This window comes from Morone saxatilis, unplaced genomic scaffold (assembly GCF_004916995.1).
Source record: "Morone saxatilis isolate NCDOM2014 unplaced genomic scaffold, NCSU_SB_2.0 Contig1, whole genome shotgun sequence".
Classification (NCBI taxonomy): Eukaryota; Metazoa; Chordata; class Actinopteri; family Moronidae; genus Morone; species Morone saxatilis.
The window spans coordinates 12412125-12437277 of record NW_023339651.1 but is presented as its reverse complement, the minus strand read 5'-3'; the positions used below and the strand labels follow the sequence as shown (position 1 = coordinate 12437277).

At 42.9% G+C, this 25153-nt stretch overlaps 1 protein-coding gene across 1 annotated transcript in view; it reads right to left on the bottom strand.

Annotated features, from left to right (window-relative positions):
* Nucleotides 1-24663, bottom strand: part of ntn2 (netrin 2) — a gene marked incomplete at its 5' end in the record, with an annotated part of 27407 nt that extends 2744 nt beyond the window's left edge. Inside the window, 4 exon segments of the mRNA XM_035665787.1 lie at nucleotides 2140-2193; nucleotides 4547-4696; nucleotides 10602-10790; nucleotides 23399-24663. Of these exon segments, the coding sequence (XP_035521680.1) occupies nucleotides 2140-2193; nucleotides 4547-4696; nucleotides 10602-10790; nucleotides 23399-24449 (1444 nt within the window).
* Between the last annotated feature and the right edge of the window lie 490 nt (nucleotides 24664-25153).

Below are 25153 nucleotides of genomic sequence, written 5' to 3'. Positions count from 1 at the left end.
CAATTAGAAAAAAAAAAAAAAAAACGTCGTGAGAGAACGAAATTACATTTTTCTGGATTGCATGAGAGTAGGGGTGTTGATTCGTTCATTTTTTTGTCGAAGGACGGATGGAGCAATGGAAGGAGGGAAGAAACAGGGGACCAAGGAGCCCATAAAAATGTCCAGGAGGCTTGGCTGTATATCAGAGCACTGGAGATTTTATTAGCCAGAGAGAGGAGAGAAAAGGAAAGAAAGGGAGAAAGAGAGAGCAGATGGCAGCTTCCAATAACCTCGAGACAGGGTGACTTTAGGAAAACGATAAGTGGAGGTGTAGATGTGGACGGGCGCAGAGGTGTACGTGTGGATGGATTTGTGTGTATGTGTGTGTATTCTACATTACTCACAGACTTTAAATAAATGATGCTAAATATCATGGCTTGCTTAAGGTCTTTTTCATTGTAAGTGAGCGTGTGGTTTCATGTGCAGATCATTATCATGTAAGTGTGCATGCAACTGTGACAGGCATGCATTTGTATGAGATGTGCATGGATTTCATTGGATCACTGCCACTATGAGTGTGTGTATGTGCTTGTGTGTGCGGTATACAGTGGCTAGCCTAAAGGTATCAGCGGTGAAACGCTGGCTGGGAGACAGTGTGTGTTTTCCCATGAAGAGTCACTTACTGCTGGCTGTTCACCTGGAAAAGCTCTCAGTGAATCGTCCACTGACCCAGAAGACCGGCCCACTGAAAACACTCACAATTGGCTCCGGGGCTCTCGATGCCCTCGTTCCCCCAAGCCCCTCTCACTGTGCCATGACAAGGACAAATTGCATCCACCGCCCCTTACACAAAAACATTTTGGGGCCTTAGGTTTCTGATGGCAAAGCTCATTCTATGGTAGTTTAGGAAGGATAAAGATGGGGGAAATGCTCTGGTAGAGCCTGAGGTGAATTGGAGATCAACAACTCTTGTGTTCTTAGACCCTGTAACATTTTCCCAGGGAAGTAGTAAACACAAAAAAGGGCTGGATCGTGAGTTTTTTTTTATTTCTTTTTTTAAAAGGCTCAGAGGCCCAAGTAATGAGAGAAAAAAAAATGAGAGAAGTCACAAATGTGAAAAATGCTACAAAAATTATCATCAATATCTATTTAAAGAAAACATATACACATTTTGGGAAATATGTGCTCTCTTCAGTTCAATGATATGTCTGTGCAGTAAATATGCAGCTGGAGCCTGGCTCTGTCCAAAGGTAACATATCTGTTAAATCTTGTTTGTTAAATAGGTACAAAAAACTGAGTTTATGTGACATACAATTTCTTGACCTGTTTCCAGTCAATCTTCTAAGCTAACCAGTTAGCTTTTTAAAGCAAATAAGAATTTTCACAAAATGTCAAACTATTTTATTATGAGGACATAAGTCAGTATTAGCCATTATAGATATCTTTAACCCTACAACTCACACCATAAAATTGTATTTAACTTTTAAAATGTAAGTCAAAAGTGTGATTTTCAGCAAGCTTTCTGATGAAATATGTCATATTTAGAAGAGAAAGTATATAAAAATAATAATTTGAAAAGTATCGGAGGTCAAGTGAGCGATGCAATCTGTAGCCTGAGTGGTGATATATATTATAAACCCACTAATGAATCAACATTTCCAAATCAACACCACCATGCAAATCAAACAGCCGCAGAATGAAAAATAAGGGCAGGGTAATTGACCGGAGCCTAAATTGGACAGTTGTAAGGAGAGACTGAACAAATTTCCCCCTAGTCATTTGCCAACACTCTTTTCACACCTCAAAATTCTCCCTTCCATTATATCTCCCAGCTAAACTTTAACTAATCACCTCTGCTGCCTATCTGCTGGCCTTGGCTTTAAGCTGCAGCTTTATTTTGAGCACAGGAAGGCTCCACTAACTTGAGGTTAGCAGCCGGGGAAACTGTGCCAAGGACACAGGTTTTTAAGACAATGGAAAAATTCTGCAGGTCCCAGTGCTCTCGTTCTCTTTGCAGAACTTCAAAAGAGGGGACCCACCCTTCATTAATATTTATTCCACACCTTAAAACTCTAGTCCAGAAATATTGAAAAATATGTTTTTGTTCCTCTCATAAAGCAGTGGTTCTTATGGGCGAGGTGCAGAGAGCGTATACTAACCTGCTGGTTCCTCTGTGCTGCTCACCACAGCTGTGGGGTTGACCACTGGGATTTCTGAAACACACACAAAGAAATACAAAGTTATTTCACAGTTTAAATGTAAATCCCTATCTTTCAAGTATGGTCTAAGTGATTTGGCTGTATGCCTGCTGAGAGTGCATGTGTGGTCAAAGAAATGAAGCATGTCTGAATTCATTAAAAGCAATTTGAAAGAGTGGGTGCGGGAAAGTTTTGAGAATATATTAATACACCCACAACAGAATAAGTGTAAAATTAGTATAAAATTTGGCTTGAGTAAAATTACTATTGCCTTTGCTGACCAAGGCCAGAAAGAGAAAATACCAGGGTTTGTCTTGCAGTAGGTTTGGATTGTCACATATGTCAACTGTTCACATGAAAACACGCAATGCAGACAGACACGCTAGATAAACACTGACAGACTGACAGGGATACTTATTGGTGTTGAGAGGGAAGACAGGCTTAAATAAACCATGCATTCCACGGACTAATGAGGTGGTTTCACTGTCATTTTAAAGAAATACATTGAAAGATCCTGAGACAGTGGAAGTGGAAGAAATAATGGAGGTCATGAGACCAAATTTAAGTTTTGAAATTCAGTAGATGCACCACAAATTCATTCAAAGTCGGCACACTTGATACATCTGAGAAAGAAGTAGTCTTTGAGGCACTCTGATTAAAATGGTAAGGTGACTGCACTAGATTAGTCTTGTCCTCCCCTAACAGATGCTGGGTTAACACTGCTGTGTAATCTCCATGCAAGCAACTATAGCCAGATGGACAGATGGCAAGGGGGCAATTTTGGTTGGCTTGTCTTGAGACAGATGTAGCCCTCCCTCACTATGCCCGCTGGCTACTCTAAAAAGTGCCTCGTGGAATTCCTCCAGGACTTCTCTTCTAATCGTATGCAACTTTCCAATACAAATGCTAATGCTAACAACGGGCCCTCTGCTTTTACCGTAAACAGAGTTACTGGAACACTGGCTTAGCATCCACCCAGAGGATCTGCTTTTGATTGGATTTGGGGGTTGAGGGTTTGAACCAAGTGAGTGGGAGTGTGTTGGCGGGAGGTAAGGGGGTGTGTTGGAAAGCTGTTTTGAGGCAAAAGCAGCAGTTGTCTCTCTGAAATTATGGACACCCCGCCAACAAAAACAAACAAGGGCACAGAGCTTTGTGAAGACAGGCGCAGCTGCTAGAAGCCACTTTGAGTCCGTGTGCCCTCATGGCCACATCTTGTGAAGACAGACAGATGATGAAAGGATCATTCAGATGAAGGTTGCTGCCATCATACTAATTGGTTGCTTAATGGGCTTGTCTTCTGTCTTGGGGACCACGAGCCTCAATAGGAGGTAAGATGCCCACTATGAGGCCATATTGACACACACAGTTGTCATTAACGCTATTCATAATGGATCCAAACGTGCGCATGTACTTCAATACGCATACACAGTCCTTCTTGTTCTCATTGGACGGTTCAGTGGCAATCAAATGAGCGGGGTCTGCCATCCATAACCACAGTTGTTTTCTCCTTCTTGCCTATCCGCCATCTGCTCCGGAGCTGCATGTGAGAGAAACAACATGGCAGCATGTGGCACAGTGTGGCAGAGCTCGGTACGGCACTGGGCGGCGCGGTTTGCTCTGGTGGAGGTTGCCTTGTGAACTGTGCAATGTGTGCCCGTACCGCCTGGCACACAGTGAGATGGAAAGTTGTCCTCTATTACACATGCCTGCATGTGCCGGGCCACTGGCAAATTTCATAATCCACACGCATACATACACGCTTGTCACAGGAAATTAAAAACCTGATGTAGTCGACATGCAAACTACAGCAAGTAGAGCACACACACACTGTAGAGCACACACACACACTGTACACCGTTGACAGCAAGTGGAACAACAATAACCAAGTCTTGAGTTCTCACACTACCAGCTCTTGACTGAATTGCACTTTTAAAAAGATCACGTTTCAGTTTAGCCTGACGTTACATCTGGGCCCTTGTTTGCACACATGTTTCGGGCTGTTCTCTATGAAATTATCAATGCATTTTCAGTGGCCATGCAAACCCAAAGAACACATGTACTATATATGCAGCGCAGAGATCAGGTTGGGTGTGCCTGTCAGAAGGCCAGTATGACTTTAGGCTACAGGGAAGTGTGCTTTCAATTATGCTCTGTAATTTCTATGGTTTGAGCGTGTGCTGCTTATAATATAGTTCATGACTCTGTTGTAACTATTATGCCTTTTATTATATTATGTTCTTCACAATGGAGCTTGTCAGTGTTAGTGACTCACTAACAAGCTGATAAAATTTCCAGACTGAAGACAGTGTGAGTTATCAGTGTCATATGCAGTAGTAGTAGTGTGTGCATTTCTGCGCGAGTCACTCACTGATGCAGGGGGCCACAGGTGAGCGGCTCTGCTGGTAGCCCTTGGCACAGCGGTTGCAGGTGATCCCGGTGACACCGTCCTTGCAGGGGCACTGGCCTGTGGTCTGGTTGCACGTCTTGCCTGCTGCGCCCACAGGGTGGCAGTCACAGGCTGGGGTGGGGGTCGGGGACAGGTGTGAAGGGGGAGGGAGGGTTGTAAAATAAGAAAAAGGAGAGGGAGAAAATATATCAGATGTTAGTTCATTTAACATTCACAAATAAGACATGAGCAGGGTGCTGGGTTAAATCAGTAATCTTCTGCGTTTTGTCAGCAGACAACAGATATGTGCTAGGGCTTAATGTTTGGCTCAGGACTTAAAGGTCCCAGAGCGAGGCAGCCTTTTTCCTGTCTGCTTCTGTGCTTGGGATTCCCTGAACACCGCGTAACACTATGTTTGTGCATCTGAGAGAAAAAGTACTTCAATGAGTGAGAAAGAATTTATGTGTGAAAGTAGAAGACAGCAGGTGACACGTAAAATGATAGAACAAGCAACAGGGGGATGGGGTGATGCATGTAGTGCATCACTGTCAGGAGACCCAGAACAGCGCACTGTGTAGTCCTCTCTCCTCTGTACTCGTTTCCGTTCTCCTGTGTACAGTCTGATGACTGCCTGGTGACACACGCTATGCTGTTTCATCACTTCCCGAAAGTTCAGTCGATGCCCAGCAAATGCCAACAGCAACAAGCAATGCTCCGGTCACCTCGCTTTGGCAAAGCCTTTATATGAATTTTGCTGCTTCTAGGCAATTTATTCAAACCCCCATAAGCAACATGAGGCTTTTTTTGTTTAAAGAGCTGTTAAATACAAGAGCTGGAAAGATGTTAGAGAGGATGACAGGCAGAGGGAGAAGCAACATATCGGAGAGGGTGAGAAGTGAAGGAGAGCATTTGAGAGAAGCAGGGGGAGAGTGAGAGAGACAGTGCTTCAGTATAGTACACACAGAGCCTCTGGTGTGCTCAGCAGCATAAACAACTGTGAATCTAACCAAACTGTGGCTACTCCAACTCTACTAAAAAAACAGACATTTGTTCTTTAAGTAATAAACACATACTTAACATTTCACAGCAATCCAGTCAGACAAACACATCAGTGACATATCAAAACAAATGTAAGACTTTTGCATCTTCTTGAGCAGTCTTCAGGGGTGTTAACAATTGGTCTCAGTTCAAAATTGACATTCTCTGTCCAGAATAAAATAACTTAAGAGTACACAAAGTTTCTTTTCCAGCCTTATCTACTGACATGCTGCACCAAAACACAACAAACCATGAAATGCAAGGTGAACATTCAGCCTTTTCTTCTTTTTTTTAATGTAAATCTTTGGAAAACAGGCGCAGGCTAGTGCAAAATTACTAAAGCAAACTTAAGAGTGACTCGACTGTAACACGATAGCTGTAATTGTCCAAGCTTATCAAGAAAAAACAAGAAAGGCCAATATTATACACTTTGGGGAAAAACCCTGTAACCCAACAGTTTGTTACAGGGCTTGCCAGAGAAAGGCAGCTGCTAACATGCCACGGCTTCTTCCCACCACTCCACGGAACTGTGAATGTGTTTATTTGTGCCGGACATTTTTTAGCTGCTACAACAGAGGGGAGTCTGAGGACCCTACCACCTGTTGACTGGGCAAAGGGAGGGTTTCAGTGTCTGAAACTGACCCAAGAGTGATTGTGTGTGTCTGGCGGCAGGGTTGGGAGGGATTAACTGCAGCTCAAATCTTCAAAAACATGTTTGCCTTTTCCGGCAAGGCCAACCGGTCCACAGGTGTCAAAGTGGTTGCGTTCTGTTTGAAGCTGTGCACAAAGACGTAAATCTGATGCTTCAGAGTCCGTGCAAAATCCTCACCATTTAAGTCACGCAGGCCCAACCAGGGCTTTCAAGCTTTGATGACACTTGGTAAGAGTTTTTGACCGATCTATAGGGAATACACATCTGCATATGGCCGAGTTAGGTGTCAGAGGTCAAGTCAACAAGGGTCCCTGAACTGTCTGTTGGTCTGTGCCAACCCATAACGTAACCTATATCCTCACCTCTATTTCCCACCGCATTCATCAGCTAGAGCCAGAGCTCCTGCCACTGTTACAAGTGTACTACATTGTCTACGGACTGTTTGAGAATCTCTGGCATTCCTGGATTTTGTGCCCTTCGACGTGCTAATGAAACCCAGCTGATTAATGCACTGATGTGAAGCCTTGGATCTTGTATCATTTGCAAAGATGAACATTTCCGTGCTAAGCTCATGATCGAGTAATTGTTTTGAGTTTCAACTGCCATAAACAAGCTAGTTTTATCAAAATAAAATATCTACAAGGATCTGAGGTTTATTCTTGCCTGTGAAATGATGCGTCCAATGCCCATGTGGGATAAACCCTCTGCCATTTGATCTGTCTGATACAAGTCTGGAGTTGGTCTGTCATGCCTGCTGAGACATGTGGCCATTGTTTCGCAGCCGATCACTGAACAGCACAAGCCATCAACGCAATCCAGTCAGTATGAACACGATGTGAATAATGTTAGACATTCTCACTTCCCTTCTAAACAATCATAAGCTGTTAAGACATCAGAGTTTACTGCCAATGTCCACACTGTTCAGTAAACAACCAGCAATTGCCAGATCTGAATGGGCTGTAAGAGGCAGGATGGGGAACTGTTTTTCTGAAGTTTTATGTGCAGGGGCTCTCGGGCCAGTTAAGAAGCAGTAAAAATGTCCTCAGAGGTTGATGACTTTTCAAGCCTTTGCGCCTGCAGACGTGACAGGCACTGTGTTGGGATTTGTAGTCCTTTGACAGGCGTTTGCTCTGTTTAACTGATTCATGTTGCTCAATGCATGTGTGTGTGCATATGGGCTAAAGTACTTGCAAGGACTGCTCTTCGTCTGCAGTTATTGGCAGTCGCCACATTTGGAGAGGGTGGTGTTATTTGTACCCTTGGTTGAAAAAATATCATTTTAACATTTAGTTATGTTCTACTGGCTATTTAATTGTGAAAATGAATACAAATGTTAAAATTTCTACAGAGCCTGGGGAGTGCCATAGAGAAAAAAAATAATTTGTGCACATGATTTAGTCATTTGTGCTCTCGAATTAATAATTGGTGCTCTTAATTAAGCATAACTTATACCTTCATGGCACTAGTCTTGTCCTTTGTGTACCCTTGGATATTAAACACAACACTGTCTTATGTTATGTATATTAAAATGTATTTTACAGGATGACCAATTGTGTTGCTGTAAAAACTGGGTCTGTCATTCAGTTAAGAAAAACTTGGCTTCAGGGTTCTGGAGCACTTCATAAATGTCTTTTAAAAACCTCTGCTTGACCGAATGCACTGTGATAAAGGCGTTCACTGCCCTCTAAAAGAGGTGTTGAGACAAAATAGATAATATTATAATATTATCAAGTCCAAATAATTATAATAATTAAATCGAAGGATTGGATTGAGTAATTTGTATGCACAAATGATTAATCTGCGAACACAAATTATTAAATTGAGGGAAATAATTCTTTATTAGCAATAATTTAGCATTTAAGGTAATAAAATTTTATGTTGAACGACTGATAAGCTCTTAGTGTCATCTGATTCTCTGGCTTACTATATTCATGTTTACAGGTAATGACTAAACTTGACTAATGATACAAACAAATTGTGTTTTTTTCCCCCTAAAGAATCAAATTGTCATGCTGCCTGGTCTTATATTAGTAATTAAAATTACTTTTAGAATTAGATTGCGTAATACTTTTTCTGTCAACAGTATTTTCTGACAGCAAAGATATTTGAGACAAACAGCCAGTGTGGTTTATGTTGGCCGCCGTTGCTTCACATGGACTATGGCCTCATTTTCAATGCCTTTTATCAATGTTCCTTGTGGTCAACGGATACCAGCTGTACGGCTTGGATTGGACATAAAAACCGTATTTTGAAGACCTCATATACTTCAGCCAGGCCATGTGGTGACTGCCACGTTTCTTTCCTTTTGACTGTTTTAATGCTTGTGACACTATAAAGGGCTCCTGGAGAGGCCGGTGCCTGGGCATTTGAACTGTAGATCTGGATCTCTGCAGATTCATTTTGCATAGGGACTTTAATACTTAACAAGGAAGACAGAGTATGTGTTTTGTGTATCTATGAAGTAAGTGGTGGTGGTGGTGAGAGGAGAAAGGTGGTTAATTCTCTTCATATAACCCTCCGATTGTGCATAGACACCCATCTACAGAGCCGGTCTTTTTAGAAACATATACGGCCTATTTTTCTTTTCAGAGCCTGCCCTGCCCCCAGCCCTCCCCACTCCAGCCTTGATTTAGAAAACAAATCCCTGACCTCTGGCCTCTATCTTGACCTTGACACATGGAGATAAAACATGAAGGAGAGCAAAAATCTGGTCTGAAAAATTAAATCAGGATACCACAGTGAAAGAAAAAGAGACCGACAGAGGTTTTAAAGGCTTGTAGTTGTAGAGAGAGTAATCAAAAGTTTGGGAGGAGTAAGAGATGAGAGTTCATGGGAGATGGAGATGAAAAAAGTGAGCAAAGGCTGAGGCAAAGGAAAATGACGGCTCCTAGAAGGCTGTGGAATTGCTCTGATCAATCACAGAGCCCGCGGCTCAGCAGAGGCTTTTCGGACGTTAACTTTCATTTCCGTCACATCTGGGGCCTTTGTGAGGGAGGCAGATAAACTGTTTACCACCTGATCATTAGGCTTTGATAAGGATAAATTGTAGTGTCAAGACGCTTGAGTGTGTGTAAGAATGTCACACTCCCAGGTATTGCAGGAAATGGAAGATGAGGGAACAATTTGCACACAGGGAACACACATCTAAGGACTGAGGCAGATCTCTTTCTGTCAGTGTTTTGGTGCAGGAACAGGTCAGATTACTTAAGTTTTAAGGTATGTGACCAAGTCACTGTGGAGTTTTTGCCATTATATGATGAATGGTTCGACATCTCAGCGCAACTAATATCATGCCATTTCTAACCTCCTGGTGTTCAGTTACAGCTTGGGTCGGCTGCAGAAGGAAAACTGAGCGGAAGCCAGTGGGAGATTCTCGCCATGAAATTTCAACCAAAAGATCTTCACGGCTATGAACGTTGGCAGCTCTCACCAAGGCTGTTTTTTAATGTTCTGGAAGTGATTCTTTACCTTCATCAGGATCAACAGAAACAAAACTCCCTCTCTGCTATTGATTTGAATATTTTCCTGAGCAACAAGTACAGGAAACTGGTGTTATTTTTGCAATGAGTCCAGCAAGAGGAGAGAAATAATATCAGGCTGAAAAATATTCACTGCAAATGTGAAATAATAAAGGGGTAAAATACATGTTTCCATGAGAATTTCCCTGGTCAAGTGATAATATTATGTGGTGTGTGGTATGGGGAAACATTTGGTGGGATAGCCAGAAAAGCTTCGAGCATAGTATCAATTTGTTTCTCTTTGCTATAGTATGACAAGTCAGACGTGCTGATATTTTTTATTGAAAGTTACCATGACCATGCATGTTTCTAATCATAACTTGCTCGTTTGAAACTTTTTTAGAAATGACATGATTACACAAGTATTAGTAGGGTTAGAACATCTCAATCAGCTTTTGTTTGAACATTTTGTAAACATTTAGTGCAGCATATTGCCAAATGAAAAGTCAAACTGAACTTAAAATAATAATCTGTGACATTTTCATATAAATAAATAGTCATTTTGCTACTCTATTACTGACTGATATAACACAAAAGTGATCCTTGTTCATAAAAACTTTCACATTAGTTCTTGTAAACATAGAGTGGTTGGTGATTATTTCCTAGAAAAAATACTTGTGTTTTATGTTTCTGACAGCAGATGAAAAACTGGGTATTTAGTGCTGAATGAGAAGTGCTCACCCACCATGTTTGGAGAGAGAAAGATATGAGTTCCACCTAGAGCCCCTAAACCTTATCAACAGAAAATACAAGGAAACATAAACCAGAGTTGCTGCTTGATTGCCACAATTATGAAACAAACAAATAAAGAAACTCTTGGACTCTTTACCTTTGCAGGCTCGTCGGTGAGTGATCGGCCTGGCCATGTCTCTGTAAAAGCCCTCCTTGCAGTAGTGGCAGTGGCGGCCTGCAGTGTTGTGGCGGCAGTTCATGCAGACCCCTCCGCTCTTCCTCCCCGACAGCTTATACAACTCCATGTTGAATCGACAGCGACGGGCATGCAGGTTGCAGTTACACGCTGCGGAGGGAAGAGGAAATTTAACATTGTCAGTTCTGTGAATGCACGAGCAAACGTGAGTAGGATGAATATAAAAGTTTACAATAGTTTACAGTGTAAGTTGAGAGTCCGCATTGCAGTAAAACATATGCTTACTACCATGCATATCACAAGAGAGCAGGGAGAGATTTTCCAGTAAGGCAGTAGTGAGTGGTTTATAATCTACACTGCGGCTGTGTGCTTGGCAGCTATTCTAGAACTCATCAATCAAAAGTGATATTTGCAGAGCTCATTTTCTCCATTTCATAATTAATGAATTCGGCTTCTCTCAGTCCATTAACTATTAATCACTGGATAGAGAGACATTAATTTCATGAATCACTGATGAGTAAAGACTCCTAAGATCTATTAAAAGCATGGCTGATTCAGATAAAGGAATGGGCTCGAGCTAGCTGTCTTCTAAATGAGGCGAGTCACAATATATGGGACATGTGAAGTGATGTTATATGTCTTCACAGTCTCTCCCAGTTCCACTTGAAATCCAGCTGATTCCTTTATGCCTCTTCGCCTCACAAGTTTTTCCATCGATTCCTCCGTATTAGACCACCCTCACCAGCTCTGACATTATTCATAAAATCTGTTCAATCTCTACATGTGGGGTTTGCAGTTGAGAAGCCTAATGAGAAACCTGCCCTTCTTGTTTGTGTAACAGAGTTTGATCCAGACCCTCTGCTGGTTAAATCAGAGTCAGACCTGGGACCTGAAGACTTGGCCATGGCTTCAAAGACAATTGCTATGGAGCTTAGTTCCAGTTCAAAGTTACCCGCAGATAAATTAGAAAGGGGTAAACAACAGCAGAGCTGTTTGACCAAAAACGTCAACAGTTATGGCAAAGGGGGATTATTAGGGGATCACAACAGAAGGTGATATTAATTAATTTTAATCTGGTGTTTGAGAAAAATACACTAACAATGGATGTTTGGAGTAAAAAAAAGACACAACAATGGGGAATAAGTAAACAGACTGGCTGAGAGACTGGGAGGCTTTTATGTTCGTGTCTGTGTGGCTTTGTGTGCAATAGAGTGACTGGTGAGTAGGCAGTTACAGAAACCATTTCTGGAGCCTTCCGAGACCGACCATCCTACAGTCACACACACTTCACACCATTGGCCAGCTGTGCAGAGGTGAGAAAGGAGCCAGGGTTTGAACTTCTCTCTCTTGCTCTCTTGTTTTCATTCTTGACACTACTATTTCTTTTGGAGAACTAGATTGAGTATACCTTGGCTCTAACAATGCTCAAATTTGTAGTGGTGATAAGCAACTTGATGGCTTTATTTTCTATTTTGCTACATACCTTTATTAAAGGAGTAGTTTGACAATTTTGAGAATATGCTTATTCCACTTTTTCTGTATGAAGATGTAGAGCGGAGGTTTAGTTTGTATTGTATCAAATGTTGTTTTTACAGTGCAGTTTTTGTACTGATTAAACAAAAATGATACAAAGTGTTAATTTAAGAGCTTTATAGGTCTTAGTAGATGGATTTCGTTATCTTTGGACAGATCCAGGATAGTTGTTTCCTCCTGATTCCAGTCTTTATAATAGGTTAAGCTAGGCGCCCGCTGGCTGTCACTTTAGACATGTAGGTGGTATAAATCTGTGAATAAGAATATGTCAGCCATACTACGATACCCCTTAAAGGTCCAGTCTGTAACATTTAGGAGGCTCTATTGGCGGAAATGGAACATAATACTCATAGGTATGGTTTTGTTAGTGTATAATCACCTGAAAATAAGAATCGTTGTGTTTCAATATCTACAGATGCTGCGGGTCGCCTTCCATAGAGTCTGCCATGTTGAACCACCATGTTTCTACAGTAGCCCAGAAGTGACAACCAAAACACTGGCTCTAGATAGGGGGGTTTACATTTTTTTAGTGTTTCACGGACACCTTTGTTTCTCCTTCGTGGTTGGAAGGGGAGGGTGGAGCAATGGAGTTGACCACTAAATGCCATTAAGTCCTACACACTGGACCTTGAAATCTTGGTCATATTTGTGTTGTCAGGACGTTCACGTTTATTTAATTTTTTAAAAGTACTTTCATGAGATCAACTGACCCAAACAATGCTGCAGAAAAGGTGACCAGTTTAAATAGTTTCTTTCCTAAACATCACTGGCTTACACATGAATTGCTGCCACAGCCAAGGTCAGTTCTGCAGTTACATTGAGCTCAATGTTCTGTGTAGTGTTAAATGAGCTCTTTGCAGCTGATCAAAAATGACTGTTAATGACTCTTTCGCAGAGGGAGAATCACTTCAATACATAAGTGAAGCAATAATTACTATGTGAGCAGTGAACAACATGAATCTCCATCCACACTGAGAGGGACGCCTGGCACCAGGTTGGGAAAGAGGCCCAGTTTTCCCTGGTTGCAGACCCTGGAAAAAAAGGGGGAGCGCATTCCCAGACTGTTTCCCAATTCCATCTGGTTATTATGTGGCCCAATTTGTATGGAATTCTGCAGTTAATGAAATGCTGTTTCATGTATGGATCCATATCGAGGCAGCACTGTTTGTGTAGTGACACTGCTGAATATTGTGGTGTGCTCTCATCAACTGGTAAGCCCAAGATGAGGATTGACCTTTGACCCTAGAAAAGTGTCCAAAGGAGATATATAGGAAGTGTTAGGATGGCAGGACACTCAGGGAAACTTAGAAATTGAGCAAGTTCAAAACATTTTATCTTTAGTGATATAGCCCCAGTTTAAACTGAAAAAATACACCAAATTGATAACATACTGACATTGTAATTGGTTCTCTCTCTCTCTGCGTGTGTGTTGCTGCGCCTGCATCTTGTGTGTACATGTGAACAACTAAGCAGCCTGTCCAACTTCTTCTGAGGGGAATGTGACAAAGAACACACCAGCTCCGGTGAGTTGCTGGAGCTGCTGGGGAGAGAGCGAGGTGGGGGACTGTGATTATGATCAAGCGTCTCAAACACACACACAGCTGTGAGCACTTGTGTCCATTAACACCTTGTAGCAGAACATGAAAGCGATGGATCACATTTTCTCTCCAGCTGAAGTAATGACGGCCCTCTTATGGCATCTTCTCGATTTACTGCTGTGCAACAAGATCAGCCAACAAAGTTTGAAGTAAGAGAGGATATGTTCAAGTGTGGAAAATGTAAAGAAATCTCCAGAATTTAACCTTTAAATGATTTAGCATGTGTAGCAGTGAAGGCTGGGAATGTCTTTAACAACAGCCATAGTTGTTTTGATGGACAGAGAATTAGTGTCTGTCAGAAATAATAGTTTAGTATCTGACTTAGAAACAAGAAAAACCTGAATGAAAATGTGATCTAAGGTTAATGACGGAGCAAAATAAATAAGCAAAAAGCACTGATGGCCACAAGTAGGTGTGTATGTGTACTTGTGTGTGTTTTCTATGGTGTACATGCTGTGTGCAGTTAACTTCAGCTCGGAGCTGCAGCTGCCCAAAGATCCTGGAATGTTTATGGGCTTGTTTTGAAGTGCTTGTGCGCGCACACACACACACACACACACGCTGACACCCCACTTCCCCCCAACCTGCCACCCCCCACCACTGCAGCACCCCCTCACTCAAATTAGGCTCAGCGGGGATAACTGAACACTGTTGAAGGCCATTTTTCAATTCATTAACACATCAAAGCTCACTAGTGCTCCGCAAAAACACTCACTAATTTCTATCTGTTGGAGGAAAAAAAAACAGATATTCTGTGTGTGGTGGAAAGTCAGCGAAGAAATTGTGATCCTCCAGTGAGCGTGGCTCCTTTATGGGTCACTGTCCAATTCAAGGATGCATAAATCTGGTTCCTCATGTTGTCGTGGAAATCAAACAACAAACACAAGTTACAGGCTTGGCAAACAGGAGGATGCTGAGACAAAAAAGTGGGGGGGATGGAGGGAGAGGAGCAAGAAACCCCTAGGAAAATATTAGAGTAGAGAATAGTTGCACCATTTTGTCATAAAAATGAACAGAGCCAAATGAAAATTTATGGGGAATAACTGCGAGAGTAAATGTCTTGTTTTTATCTAGTCCTCTACACAGTTTGCACACATCTCTGGTTGTGATCTGTGTGGTGTTTACTTCTTTCTGTACAGGAAACAATAGGGAATATGTCAGGAAAGGTACTGACAGAAAAACACCTCAATGTACTATTCCCTCATTCATAACAGGTGCCTCTACAACTAAATGTGCTCTGAACAAGCTCACATACTGGTCTGTCAAGTGTGCTATGACAAATTGGCCCGTGAAGACTGCGCTCAACAAATAAAATGCAAGTGTGTTTGTGGAGTCCACTGCCTCTCTGTTTCCCTCCATATGTCAGGGATAAATCTAACCTCATTTTTCCTTCAGCTCGACCAAAGCCAAGCCGGTAAGCACAGCCAATTGATTTTGGATGCCTGCGCAAAACCCAAATCCCATGGCTAAAATTGGTCCTTGAAAATTGGAGGGCCGCTCTCCCACCACCACCTCTCCCCTCTTGGCCCAGGCCACAGTCCAGACCTGCTGCAGCCCCCCTTGGTTGTCCTCCTCGCCTGGCCAAACAGGCTCTGCTATATGGGCTCCTGCCATCATGTGTGTGCGCCGGTGTGTATGGTGTGTGTCTGTGTCTGTGTGTTTGGGCTGAGTTCCGCCTGGCTGCTCCAGCCACCTGTTCAGGGCACCGGGGGTAACACCCGGTTAATTAGCTCCTCATTAGAGCCAAGGCAGTGTACAGTGTGGGCAAACACAGACATATACACACCCAACACACATATGCACCAGAGACACTGTTTCGAGAGGTAGCAACTGCTCACAAAATGACAAGAATCAAGTAACAAAAGATACAAAAAAAGTCAGAAGTGAGACTTAAACAGACGTAAACACTGCTGGGTCTGTAGACTCTAATGATCTGTGGGCAACAAGCTGAGACAAAGATTTAAGAACTCCGAGGTGAGGACTAACAGAGACTACAACTCTTTTAGCCCTGCTGTGTGCATTACATGGCTGTGCTGTAATGTACACAAGAGATTCTCCGTCTTTGTAACATTACCACTTTAGCCCCACTTGCTCTTTCCTTCTCTTCCACACAGACATATCTTTCACTTCTAGCTTTGACACCACATCTCAGCCCTCCCCTCCCTCCACTGATTTCTGCGGTTAGCCTCACGCCGTGGGCTTAAGAGCTGGCTCTTGGGAGCCCTTTTGAACTGAAAGTCCCCTTAATTCCTCTCCCACCCCTCCCCAAAGCGCCTCCCTCTTTCTCCATCCCTCTCTTCTTACTTTGATGAGACCCCATCTCAAATACTCTCACTGGTTGCCTGTCCCTCCTTTTGCTTATTTCCTTCCCCAACCCTTCCTCTTGTCCATCCTTTCCTCCACCTCCCCTTTCTCTCTCTGGATGGCACCAGGCAGGAAAAGATTTTAACAAGATTAGGCTGGAGGGTTGCCAAGTTCGGGGGCCTGGTGTCAGTGGAGAGTTGAGTCCTTAGCTCTGTTCCTTCTCTCTGGTCCACTTCCCTTCCCCACATCTAAACATTGTTATCTCTGTCCCGCCTTTGCCTTCACTCTTGGTCTCGGTTGCCCTTTTTTTTGTCCCACAGGCAATATCCTGCAGTCTTGAGCGAAGCAGAAGCAGACGACTGTTATGCAATCAAATTATCGTGGCGAATCAGTAAGAACCAAGGTAAAAACAGATTTACTTTTACTATGACTCTTGGCATACACTCTGGGGGATGCATGTGATGCCTGGGCGGATTTAGAAATAGAAAGTGACAGATGGAACCCGTTGTGTGAATTCACCACTGTGGCCAGAGAAGACAGTATAAATGGTGAGGGAAAATCGAATGTTTTAGGTTTTTCTCTGATCGGGTTGTGACACAGGCTTGTATATGGATGCACAGAAAGCAAAGGAGTTCTGGGTTGATGATTGGTGACCCAGCAGTAAAATCAGAGGTCAACGTTAATCTAAGGAAGAAAATATTAAGATACAGATAAAACACTAGATGAGGGAATATCCTCTAAAAGAATGGTGTCCATCCCATTAACAAAGTTCGAGAGACATGGAGAATCTATTACACAGGAGACCTGAAGTTATTCTGGGCGATATAGCTTATTATATAAGATTATTCTTGTATCTAACCCCATAAATAGCTAAATCTTTTAAACTGCTTTAGAGCTATGAGGGTGGAACCTGTGGATTGAAAAGCAGAGAGTTGCAGACTCTCAGAAGAGCCTGTCCTTAAGGGTATAGACTCACAAACCAGCATGTCCTGTCCTTGTCAACACTGTAATATTGTATAACGTAGCTCAGGACATCTATTTTCAATGTTTTAAAAAGTTCTCTCCATGTTACAAAGTGATTTGCTATATCTCCAGTTTATTTCACTATAGTGGTGAATTGGGAGAGAGCATCATTTCAGGTGAAGCTTATCCTGGAAGTAAGGGATGTATGATCCTTAGCGGTGGTGCTCGCCTGTTGAAGGATGCATTCAGAAATCCCCCGGTGATTGGTAGGCGAGATTAATAGGTGTATGACAATGAGTAAAATATTTGTTGACACTACTCACACCAGACCTGTCTATTCACCTACAGTAACAGACAACATCCATTTCATAAGCATGACTGTATGCAGATGTAATTTAAAGCACATAGACAGTGACTGATCAGTTAGACAGCATGTAGCAGCCACAGTCAAAACAGACAAAACCACAAATAAAGGGAGCCAAGAGATTGTCATGCACTTATTGTTAACACACAGATATATATTTTCTCTGAACAGCCACTGATGCTTTCTGCCACCAGCAACAGCGGCTAGCAGCCAAAAATCACATATTTTCTCAGGCAATAGAGCAAGAAAAAGAGGCAAACTGTTACCAAAACAAGAATTCAATCATGAAAAAATGGCTGATTTCAGCAAAAAAGACAAATATATATCAGACAGAAAAAATGTCCAAGCAGAGAGTTAATCTTTGACAAGAGTCAGTTACACAAGGATAGAGAGGAAGAGAGTGCCGGCGGTGACGGGCACCTCAGGAGGTGATTGCTACCATCTGTGGGGGAGAGTTGATGGGGGCCTGGGAGAGCAGGGTGGGCACATTGCAGCTCCACCAGTTTGCTTTGGCACAGGGATGAAACGCTACATCGCACTACTAGATTACATGTGGTTCTCACACATGCACAAATGCAAGGAGATGCATTATGCACACACACACACACACACACACACACACACACACTTGGCCTAAGGCAGCCGCAGAGCATTTCCTAGGGATCCAACATTTTAACCCAGCTGACATACAGTGTTATTTGACACTTTGCTGTCCTAAACTTTTGTTTTACCATGTTCCCTGCTTGCCAGAAAGACTTTATGGGTGGCTTCATCAAGCAAGAAAAGCATCAATCCCTTTTGGGTTGGCCAAGGACCAAAGTTGCAACACTGACAGAGAGAATAAAAGCAAAGAGCAAAGCTACAGTACAGACCAAACAAACTGACCAAACCTTGTTCTCTCAGCCAGATAAGGGAAGTAACTCTTGCTTTAAGCCCTTAAAACATACACACACTACCACCAAAACAAAACTCACACACTGCATGTTTGTTGGCCTCGCTGTGCAGTAGTCCCTTCGTCTCACGCTAACCACCCCAGAGGCATAATTTCATAGGGCTGTTGATTTTAGAACAACATTCCTTGGCTGTGTAATTATTTGAAAGCACAGGAGGTTTCTTTTTCAAAATCGCTTCTTTCTTTGCTCTGCAGCCCGCCCCCCACCAAACCACGCACACAGACATGTCCGGCTCATTTGTGTGTCGCACTGTAAGTAATGGAAGTGTTGGTCCTGTAGCCTCCAGCAACAGGCAGCGGAGGTGGGAGGGTCTTTAAGTCAATTAGTGAAAGTAGGAACATGACACATACATGCAGTAATATCACACCAGCTCTGGCTTTTTTCATCCCGTCTATATTTGACATCTCATGTCACACAGCAAAATTTCAGTAGGCCATAGAACACAATTTTAGGCTGCTGTGTGAGGATTCTAATGTGGAAATTCAAAGCAATCTACTGAGGTCAACTTTGTTATACCCAAGACCAAACAACATTGTGTTGCAAGAACAAAAGCACAGAAATCCTGCTCCTCTCCATGCTGCGATTGAGAAACTACAAAATGTGGCATTGTTCGTGTTATCCAAATCATGCAAGCTCACAAACTGTGCCATGGTTTTATGAATGTCTTTCTTTCATGTGTTTAAGAATGAGGTCATTTCTCAATCACCAGGCCTAAAAAGTGTCTTGACGAATCTTCTCTATGACTGGAACATGGGTCTGACCTCTGCTTGCCCTTGCTAGGAGATGTGGAGGGGGAAAAATGGTGTGAAAGATGGAGGTCTATTTTGAAATTCTAATCAGCATTAAATAACCATCTGTCCCTTGTCGGCGAGGGAAACAAAGAGAGAGAGAAAGAAATCTGTGCTTCTGTGGTCTTCAGAGTTTCCATAGATCTGAGGGCTTATTCTGAGCCCTGTTCCTGAGCATGTGTTCCTGGCTGGCCTCTTTCTCTGACACACATTCACACACACACACACACACCTCTGCTGGATCACACTGCTCTCCCTAAGAAACCCATCTGTCAAATTCCCCCTAATTCCAGCTAATAGTTTCCAAAAAACAGAGGTTGAGCCCACCAAAAACCACAAGCCCCCACAACAGGTTTGAGCAGACTTGTGACAAGGCTTGCAACTTAAATATCTGCCTGTTCTGCTTCTCCTTCTTCCAAAATTCACATTTTAATGCAACCGCTCATTTATTAGTGTGGCAGACATGATCTAACATCTATTATATAACAGGTAATAACTTTTTTAGAGGTAATAACTAATTTGTGGGAATTTCCTTCAGGTGATGACATGGACTGATGTGTAATGAGAGTGCAGTGAAAACTCATTTGGTTGATAGATTTAATTTAATTTAATTTAATTTAATTTAATTTAATTTAATTTAATTTAATTTAATAGGAAACTCCTTTTCTTGTGAAAAAACAGAATACCATATCACTCATTATCCACTGGACTCAATATATCAAAAATTACTATCCAAAATATTCAACACCACACCCAAACACTGCAGCAGAGCAGCAACACCCAACTCTGCTACCAACCGCAGCTCACCTGCATTTCTGGCAAATCAGCCCAAATGGCAGTTCAGCCTTCATGTGACCTCTGTATTTAATGCTATGAATGCACACCAGTGTGCCTGGTGCAACACTGGAAACAGACCTGGCTTGGCTGGTCCATTAGGGATAGATGGTGTCTGGCCCTAGGGTCATAGCGTCCCAGAGCAGTACTCTGGACTTCCTGCAGGCTGAGTCCAAATGAGGGAAAGGAAGGGCTGGAGAATAGAACAGCTTGGTGCTGCAGCCAAACAGGACCAGGATGGCTGAAGACACGGCCAAGAAAAGAGAGCTCCTACACCAACATAAATTATCATCTACTCAGGATGTCACATTGTCGTTGACTCCATAAGAGGCCTCTTCATCTTATACAGCGACTCTGGCAGACTCTATTATGGCATGATGCACTGTCTCACATTTTTAAGTCAACATTAAAATATTTACATTACGGCATTGACCATGCCAGAAGAAAAACCAATCCTCCATCACAACCAGTAACCAAATAGCTCTTATCCATCTGTTTCCTCATTCTGTCCTGTGGCTCAAACTCCAGGCAGATAAATCACAGCTTTTTCCATCATGTCTCCCTCAATACAAACAGACACGCTCCTTTACGAGGCTGCCCTCTCTGACTACTAGAGCAGGGATTTGTAAACCAATGTCTTGAGGCAGGATTCATAGTGAGGGAGGCGGCAGATGGGCGTGTGTGTGCATGGCTTGTGTCTGGAGACAGTACATGAGCTTGCCAAGACCTCAGACAATAATCTTGGTGCGGTGCATGTCAAACATTTAGGAAGACAAGTGAACAATCAAACCAGCCTGTTAGAGACAATCTTCTTGTTATGCAGGGTAAGTCAAGACTGCTAAAAGTGAGGAGAGCAAAGCCTTCCAAAATCTTAACAATAATGTTTAAAGTGGTGAAATCAACTACCAGACAGACTCAGAGGTGGGGTGTGAAACAACTATTGATTTGGCTCTACAACTGCTCACTCTAAATTCCTCATTATTCACAAACCAGCTCCCCGTCAACTTAACCTTGTCACCACCCCACAAAGGATCATGACCTCAGTCCAGCCCCCTCAGACCCTACCTCCAACCCAAACACCCGCAGGGCCTTATGAAGGCTCAGGTGACACCTAAGGGACTCCTTGGCTCTGTAACTTGCCACTCTTACACACTTGCCCAGTCTAAATACTTACACCTCGCTGCCTCAGTGGTGTGCCTCAGGGCTTGCAGTGCAGCCCGCTGCCATTTGTGCACCGTGTAAGAAAGAAAAGCAAGCAGAGAAATCAACAAGGGGCGGGTGCATTTTAAGAATGGGTTTTAATATACACTGGAGGGGCTTTTAAAAAAGCTCTCTTGCTACTCTGAGGATATTTTGGAACCATTTCTACTGGAATAAGCTGTAAAAAGGCTTTTGGAACATGAAATTGGGGACATCTGGGACTGACTTTTTGGCGTGTCCGGATGTGTGATCAGGTATAGCGTGCAACTTGCAATAGGCTTTAACTGCCCTGTATCAACACTGGGATTAGGTCATCAGAATTGGCCGGTGCAGTCGGGCTGTTTAGTCCAGAAATCGTGGATAGAAGTGACATATCAATCCCGCTGAGAAGAGATCTACGGGAAGCTGGTGTAACATTTCGGAAACAGCTATGGGACATTTGAAGTAGGGTGTGTGCAAAACTGCTAGCGAGAAAACACTGAGGGATTTACAGGATATTGTTCTAGAAGGGGCTAGGTGTATATGTGTGTGAGTGCATGCCTGTATCTGTGAGTTGAGTAAGTGAGAGTGTCTGCAAAGCCAGAGTGTTGGCATGGGAGGATTCAGAGTGCCGCGAGAGGGAAGGCTGGATTCGTCATGCTAAAATGGCCTTGCTCCTCTGGCTCTGTCACTCTCTGTCCCCTTTAAACAGATCTGGCACTGTTCAATGCTAAATATGATCTCAGGCCAGCTCACTGGGCAATTAGAACATGTTAGAAAAATATACACTGTTTTTCAATGTTCTGCTCCCGTTTTTTTCTCTCTAGCTGTAATTTAATTTCATTATAGGGAAAGGTTAAAATGGGGACAGTGGTTTCTAATATAGTTTTATTCTCCTACGCTAACAAATTTTTATGACAAGCAAAATTGACCTGAATTAAGTTCCACCTATGTCTATTTATACTAACAGAGAAATGCTGTAAGAAATACCACCAAAGAAACATCCACATATTAACTGAAATACCTTCTAAAAATGTTGCATGTGTCCAAAACATTTTTACTACCATGAAATTAATATATCTGCTAAATATCACATCATATAAAAGCCTAATCCAATACAAATGTAATCCATTTACATTAACAAAAATTGCCAAAGAAATTGCTATAATTTTACTTGGCAAGCTTTCAGAGCACGTCTAAATGACTTTTACAAAGCATGTCTTGAGGTAGAAGCAAACACTGCCAAATAACATTCTTGGATGACTTAGCTGTAGCGGTGTGCCAATGACTCGAGCTGTTGTCATCCACTGTTTAGACTTGCTTGTGAAAAAGAGTATTTTCATAGACAAGTCCAGAAAACATGATTTTGTTGAAAGTAGGCCTGTTTCCCTGTAGAGGAACTGTAAATAGAGAGGGCTGGTGGGAAATGCAAAGAAAGGATGGGCTCTTGTTTTTAAAGACGTTGCCAAAGTTGCAAGCTCAACCACCATGTTCTACCAGAACTCCTCACCTGTATAAACACAAACCCATCCGGTATGTTCTGGCAACATCCTTAATTACTTCTGAGACAGTCAAACACAGGTCATCATAGTTAAATCTCTCACTTTCTACCTCCCTCTTTTTTTCCCTGTGTGTATGTATAAATTCAATTTGTCAGCCTGATTTTACATTGCTGTCCTCACATCCTGAAAATGGGTGGTGAAAAGGTCATAAGTCCATCCTACAAAGAAACAAACAACCTGAATTTTCAAATATATCCTAATTTTCATACACTACTTGAACTATGGATGGGATATCTGTATCGGACAAATATGTGGCTTCTGGCATATAAATGGTGTGTGCAACAGTGTTAAATCTTCAGAAGATTGTCCTAGGGAAATAATAACTCCCACATTCATAGGAAAGGTAAAGGAACAGAGCATAGAGAGAGATGAAGAAAGAGTGGGTTTCACCACTTTACAGTTGCATGCTCCTTTTATAATGGTCACTGAATTGATGTAAAAACTGTTAAAGGATATTTCTACAATGACTAAGTTTTGATCTACAAGAACAACCCATCTTCTCAGTTCTATGATAAACACATAATGTTATCTAGCCACTGTGTTAGGTCTCCTTTCAGAAAATATGTTAAATTTAAGCTCTCAGGCCTGTATTGTTGGCAGGCATAGAGAAATCTTTTGTATGTTCCACAGCTGACAAACTAAAAGCAAAGATAGAATGACAGATCGAGGGAAAGACTTACGCAGACACTCATTGGCCTCGCGGGCATTGGCCCTCTGCCACGGTCGGTCATAGTGAAAGGGCTTGCAGCGGTCACATTCAGGTCCCTCTGTGTTGTGCTTGCAGTCACACACCAGTTTGCCTTCCTTGTCTTTCAGACAGCGTGAGCCGTGTCCATTGCATTTACACCTCCCGCCCACCTGGAAGTCTCCCACTGCATAGAAATAAGTTGGCAGTGTTGATGTCACCGCCGTGGGGTCGTCGTCCCTCCCTCCGCTATTGCTTCCAGCCCCTAGTCCTAGTTCCCGAGGTAGCTGGGGCCGGCTGAAGACCACACGGATGTCAGTGACAGTCACCCAGTCCTGAAGGACTGGGCTGTTGTCAAAGTCTTTGCCGGAGGGCCGTCCATCCAGAGTGCTGAAAGCAATCAGTCCTCCAGAAAGCGGGTAGAGGTCAGTGTGGCCATCTGTGCATAAAGCCTCCTGTTCGTTCTGCTTGGTAATGGTTGCTTTGTTGGGCCGATTGTACATACGACGGCACTGTGAGGAGTAGAACTGGTAGGGCATCCAGGTCTTGCCGTAGTCCATGCTCTTGTATATGGCCAGGGACTCAGGTCGAGGTGAACAGAACTGCAGGCTCACATAGGTGATCTCAAACTTTTTACCTAGTGAAAGGGTGAGGGTCACATTGTATGGCGAGGTGTTCAGATTCTCTGACTGCCAACAGGTGAGGTTGTGGGCTGAGTTGAGGTCAGTGAGGTAGGAAGAAGGGTGGGCACGGCGAGGGTCAGCTGCATCACAGATTTGGCACGTGCGCACAGAAGGCCGATCATCGCCCCGCTCCACCACACTACAGGAACGGGATGGAGGCCGGCCACATACACTGGACACCATCACCTCTTTGCCAAAGGCAGCATTGATAAACTCGGGAATACATCGGCGGGCTGTGCCTTTGTCATCGTAGCAAGGGTCTGGAGGAGTCTGCTGACCTGCAAAGGGATTGGTGGCACTGTGGATGGAGGCTGAGCATGCCAAAAGGCACAGGCCCAGCAGGCACCTCCAGGGTTCCCTCATCCTGTTTAGAGGGCTTGTGTATGAATGTGTTTCTGCGTTTATGCACAGATGATTCTTTGCGAGTGTACCAAATGAGTGTTAATGTGAATGTATATGTGTCGTTGTGCAGATGTGTCTGTGTGTGACTTTCCCCTATTTGTGTATAATTGTGAGTCAATGGAAGGAGAGTGTCTGAGCTCAGTGACCCTTCACTTCAGGCTGACCAGAGCCCTTCCTGTAAGAGAGAGAAACAAACAGAAGGGTCAGTGTCATAGACATATTTTTACCATAATAGGATATGAAATAAAAAGTGACACTGATCGAATTCTACTGTAAAAAACAAGTTTGTGCATCTTCAAAAACAAATTATATTTGCTCTTTTAAAGGAAATGGAAATTGGATCTTTTGTACTGTACAATTACAAGTGAATGTTTCATTGACTAAAAGCCTGTCAAAGGATAAGACAGTTAGACGAGGGGCCCAAGAGAAAGGATGTGACCATTTAAAGAGAGACATTAGTGGCTGCAAGTGACTGCATCCTGAATTTCAATGCCGGCCTCTCATTCAGTACTTCCATTCAGGTCAAAACTGGCCAAGCCTTCTGGTCATGCTTGAGCAGCATGGCAGAAGTTACCCTATAATCCTTGGTGATGCTGCAAAGCAGTGGACCGCGTGTGACCCTGGTCAAACCTCTGTTTTCAGAGTGTGTCCTCAAAAAAGGGAAA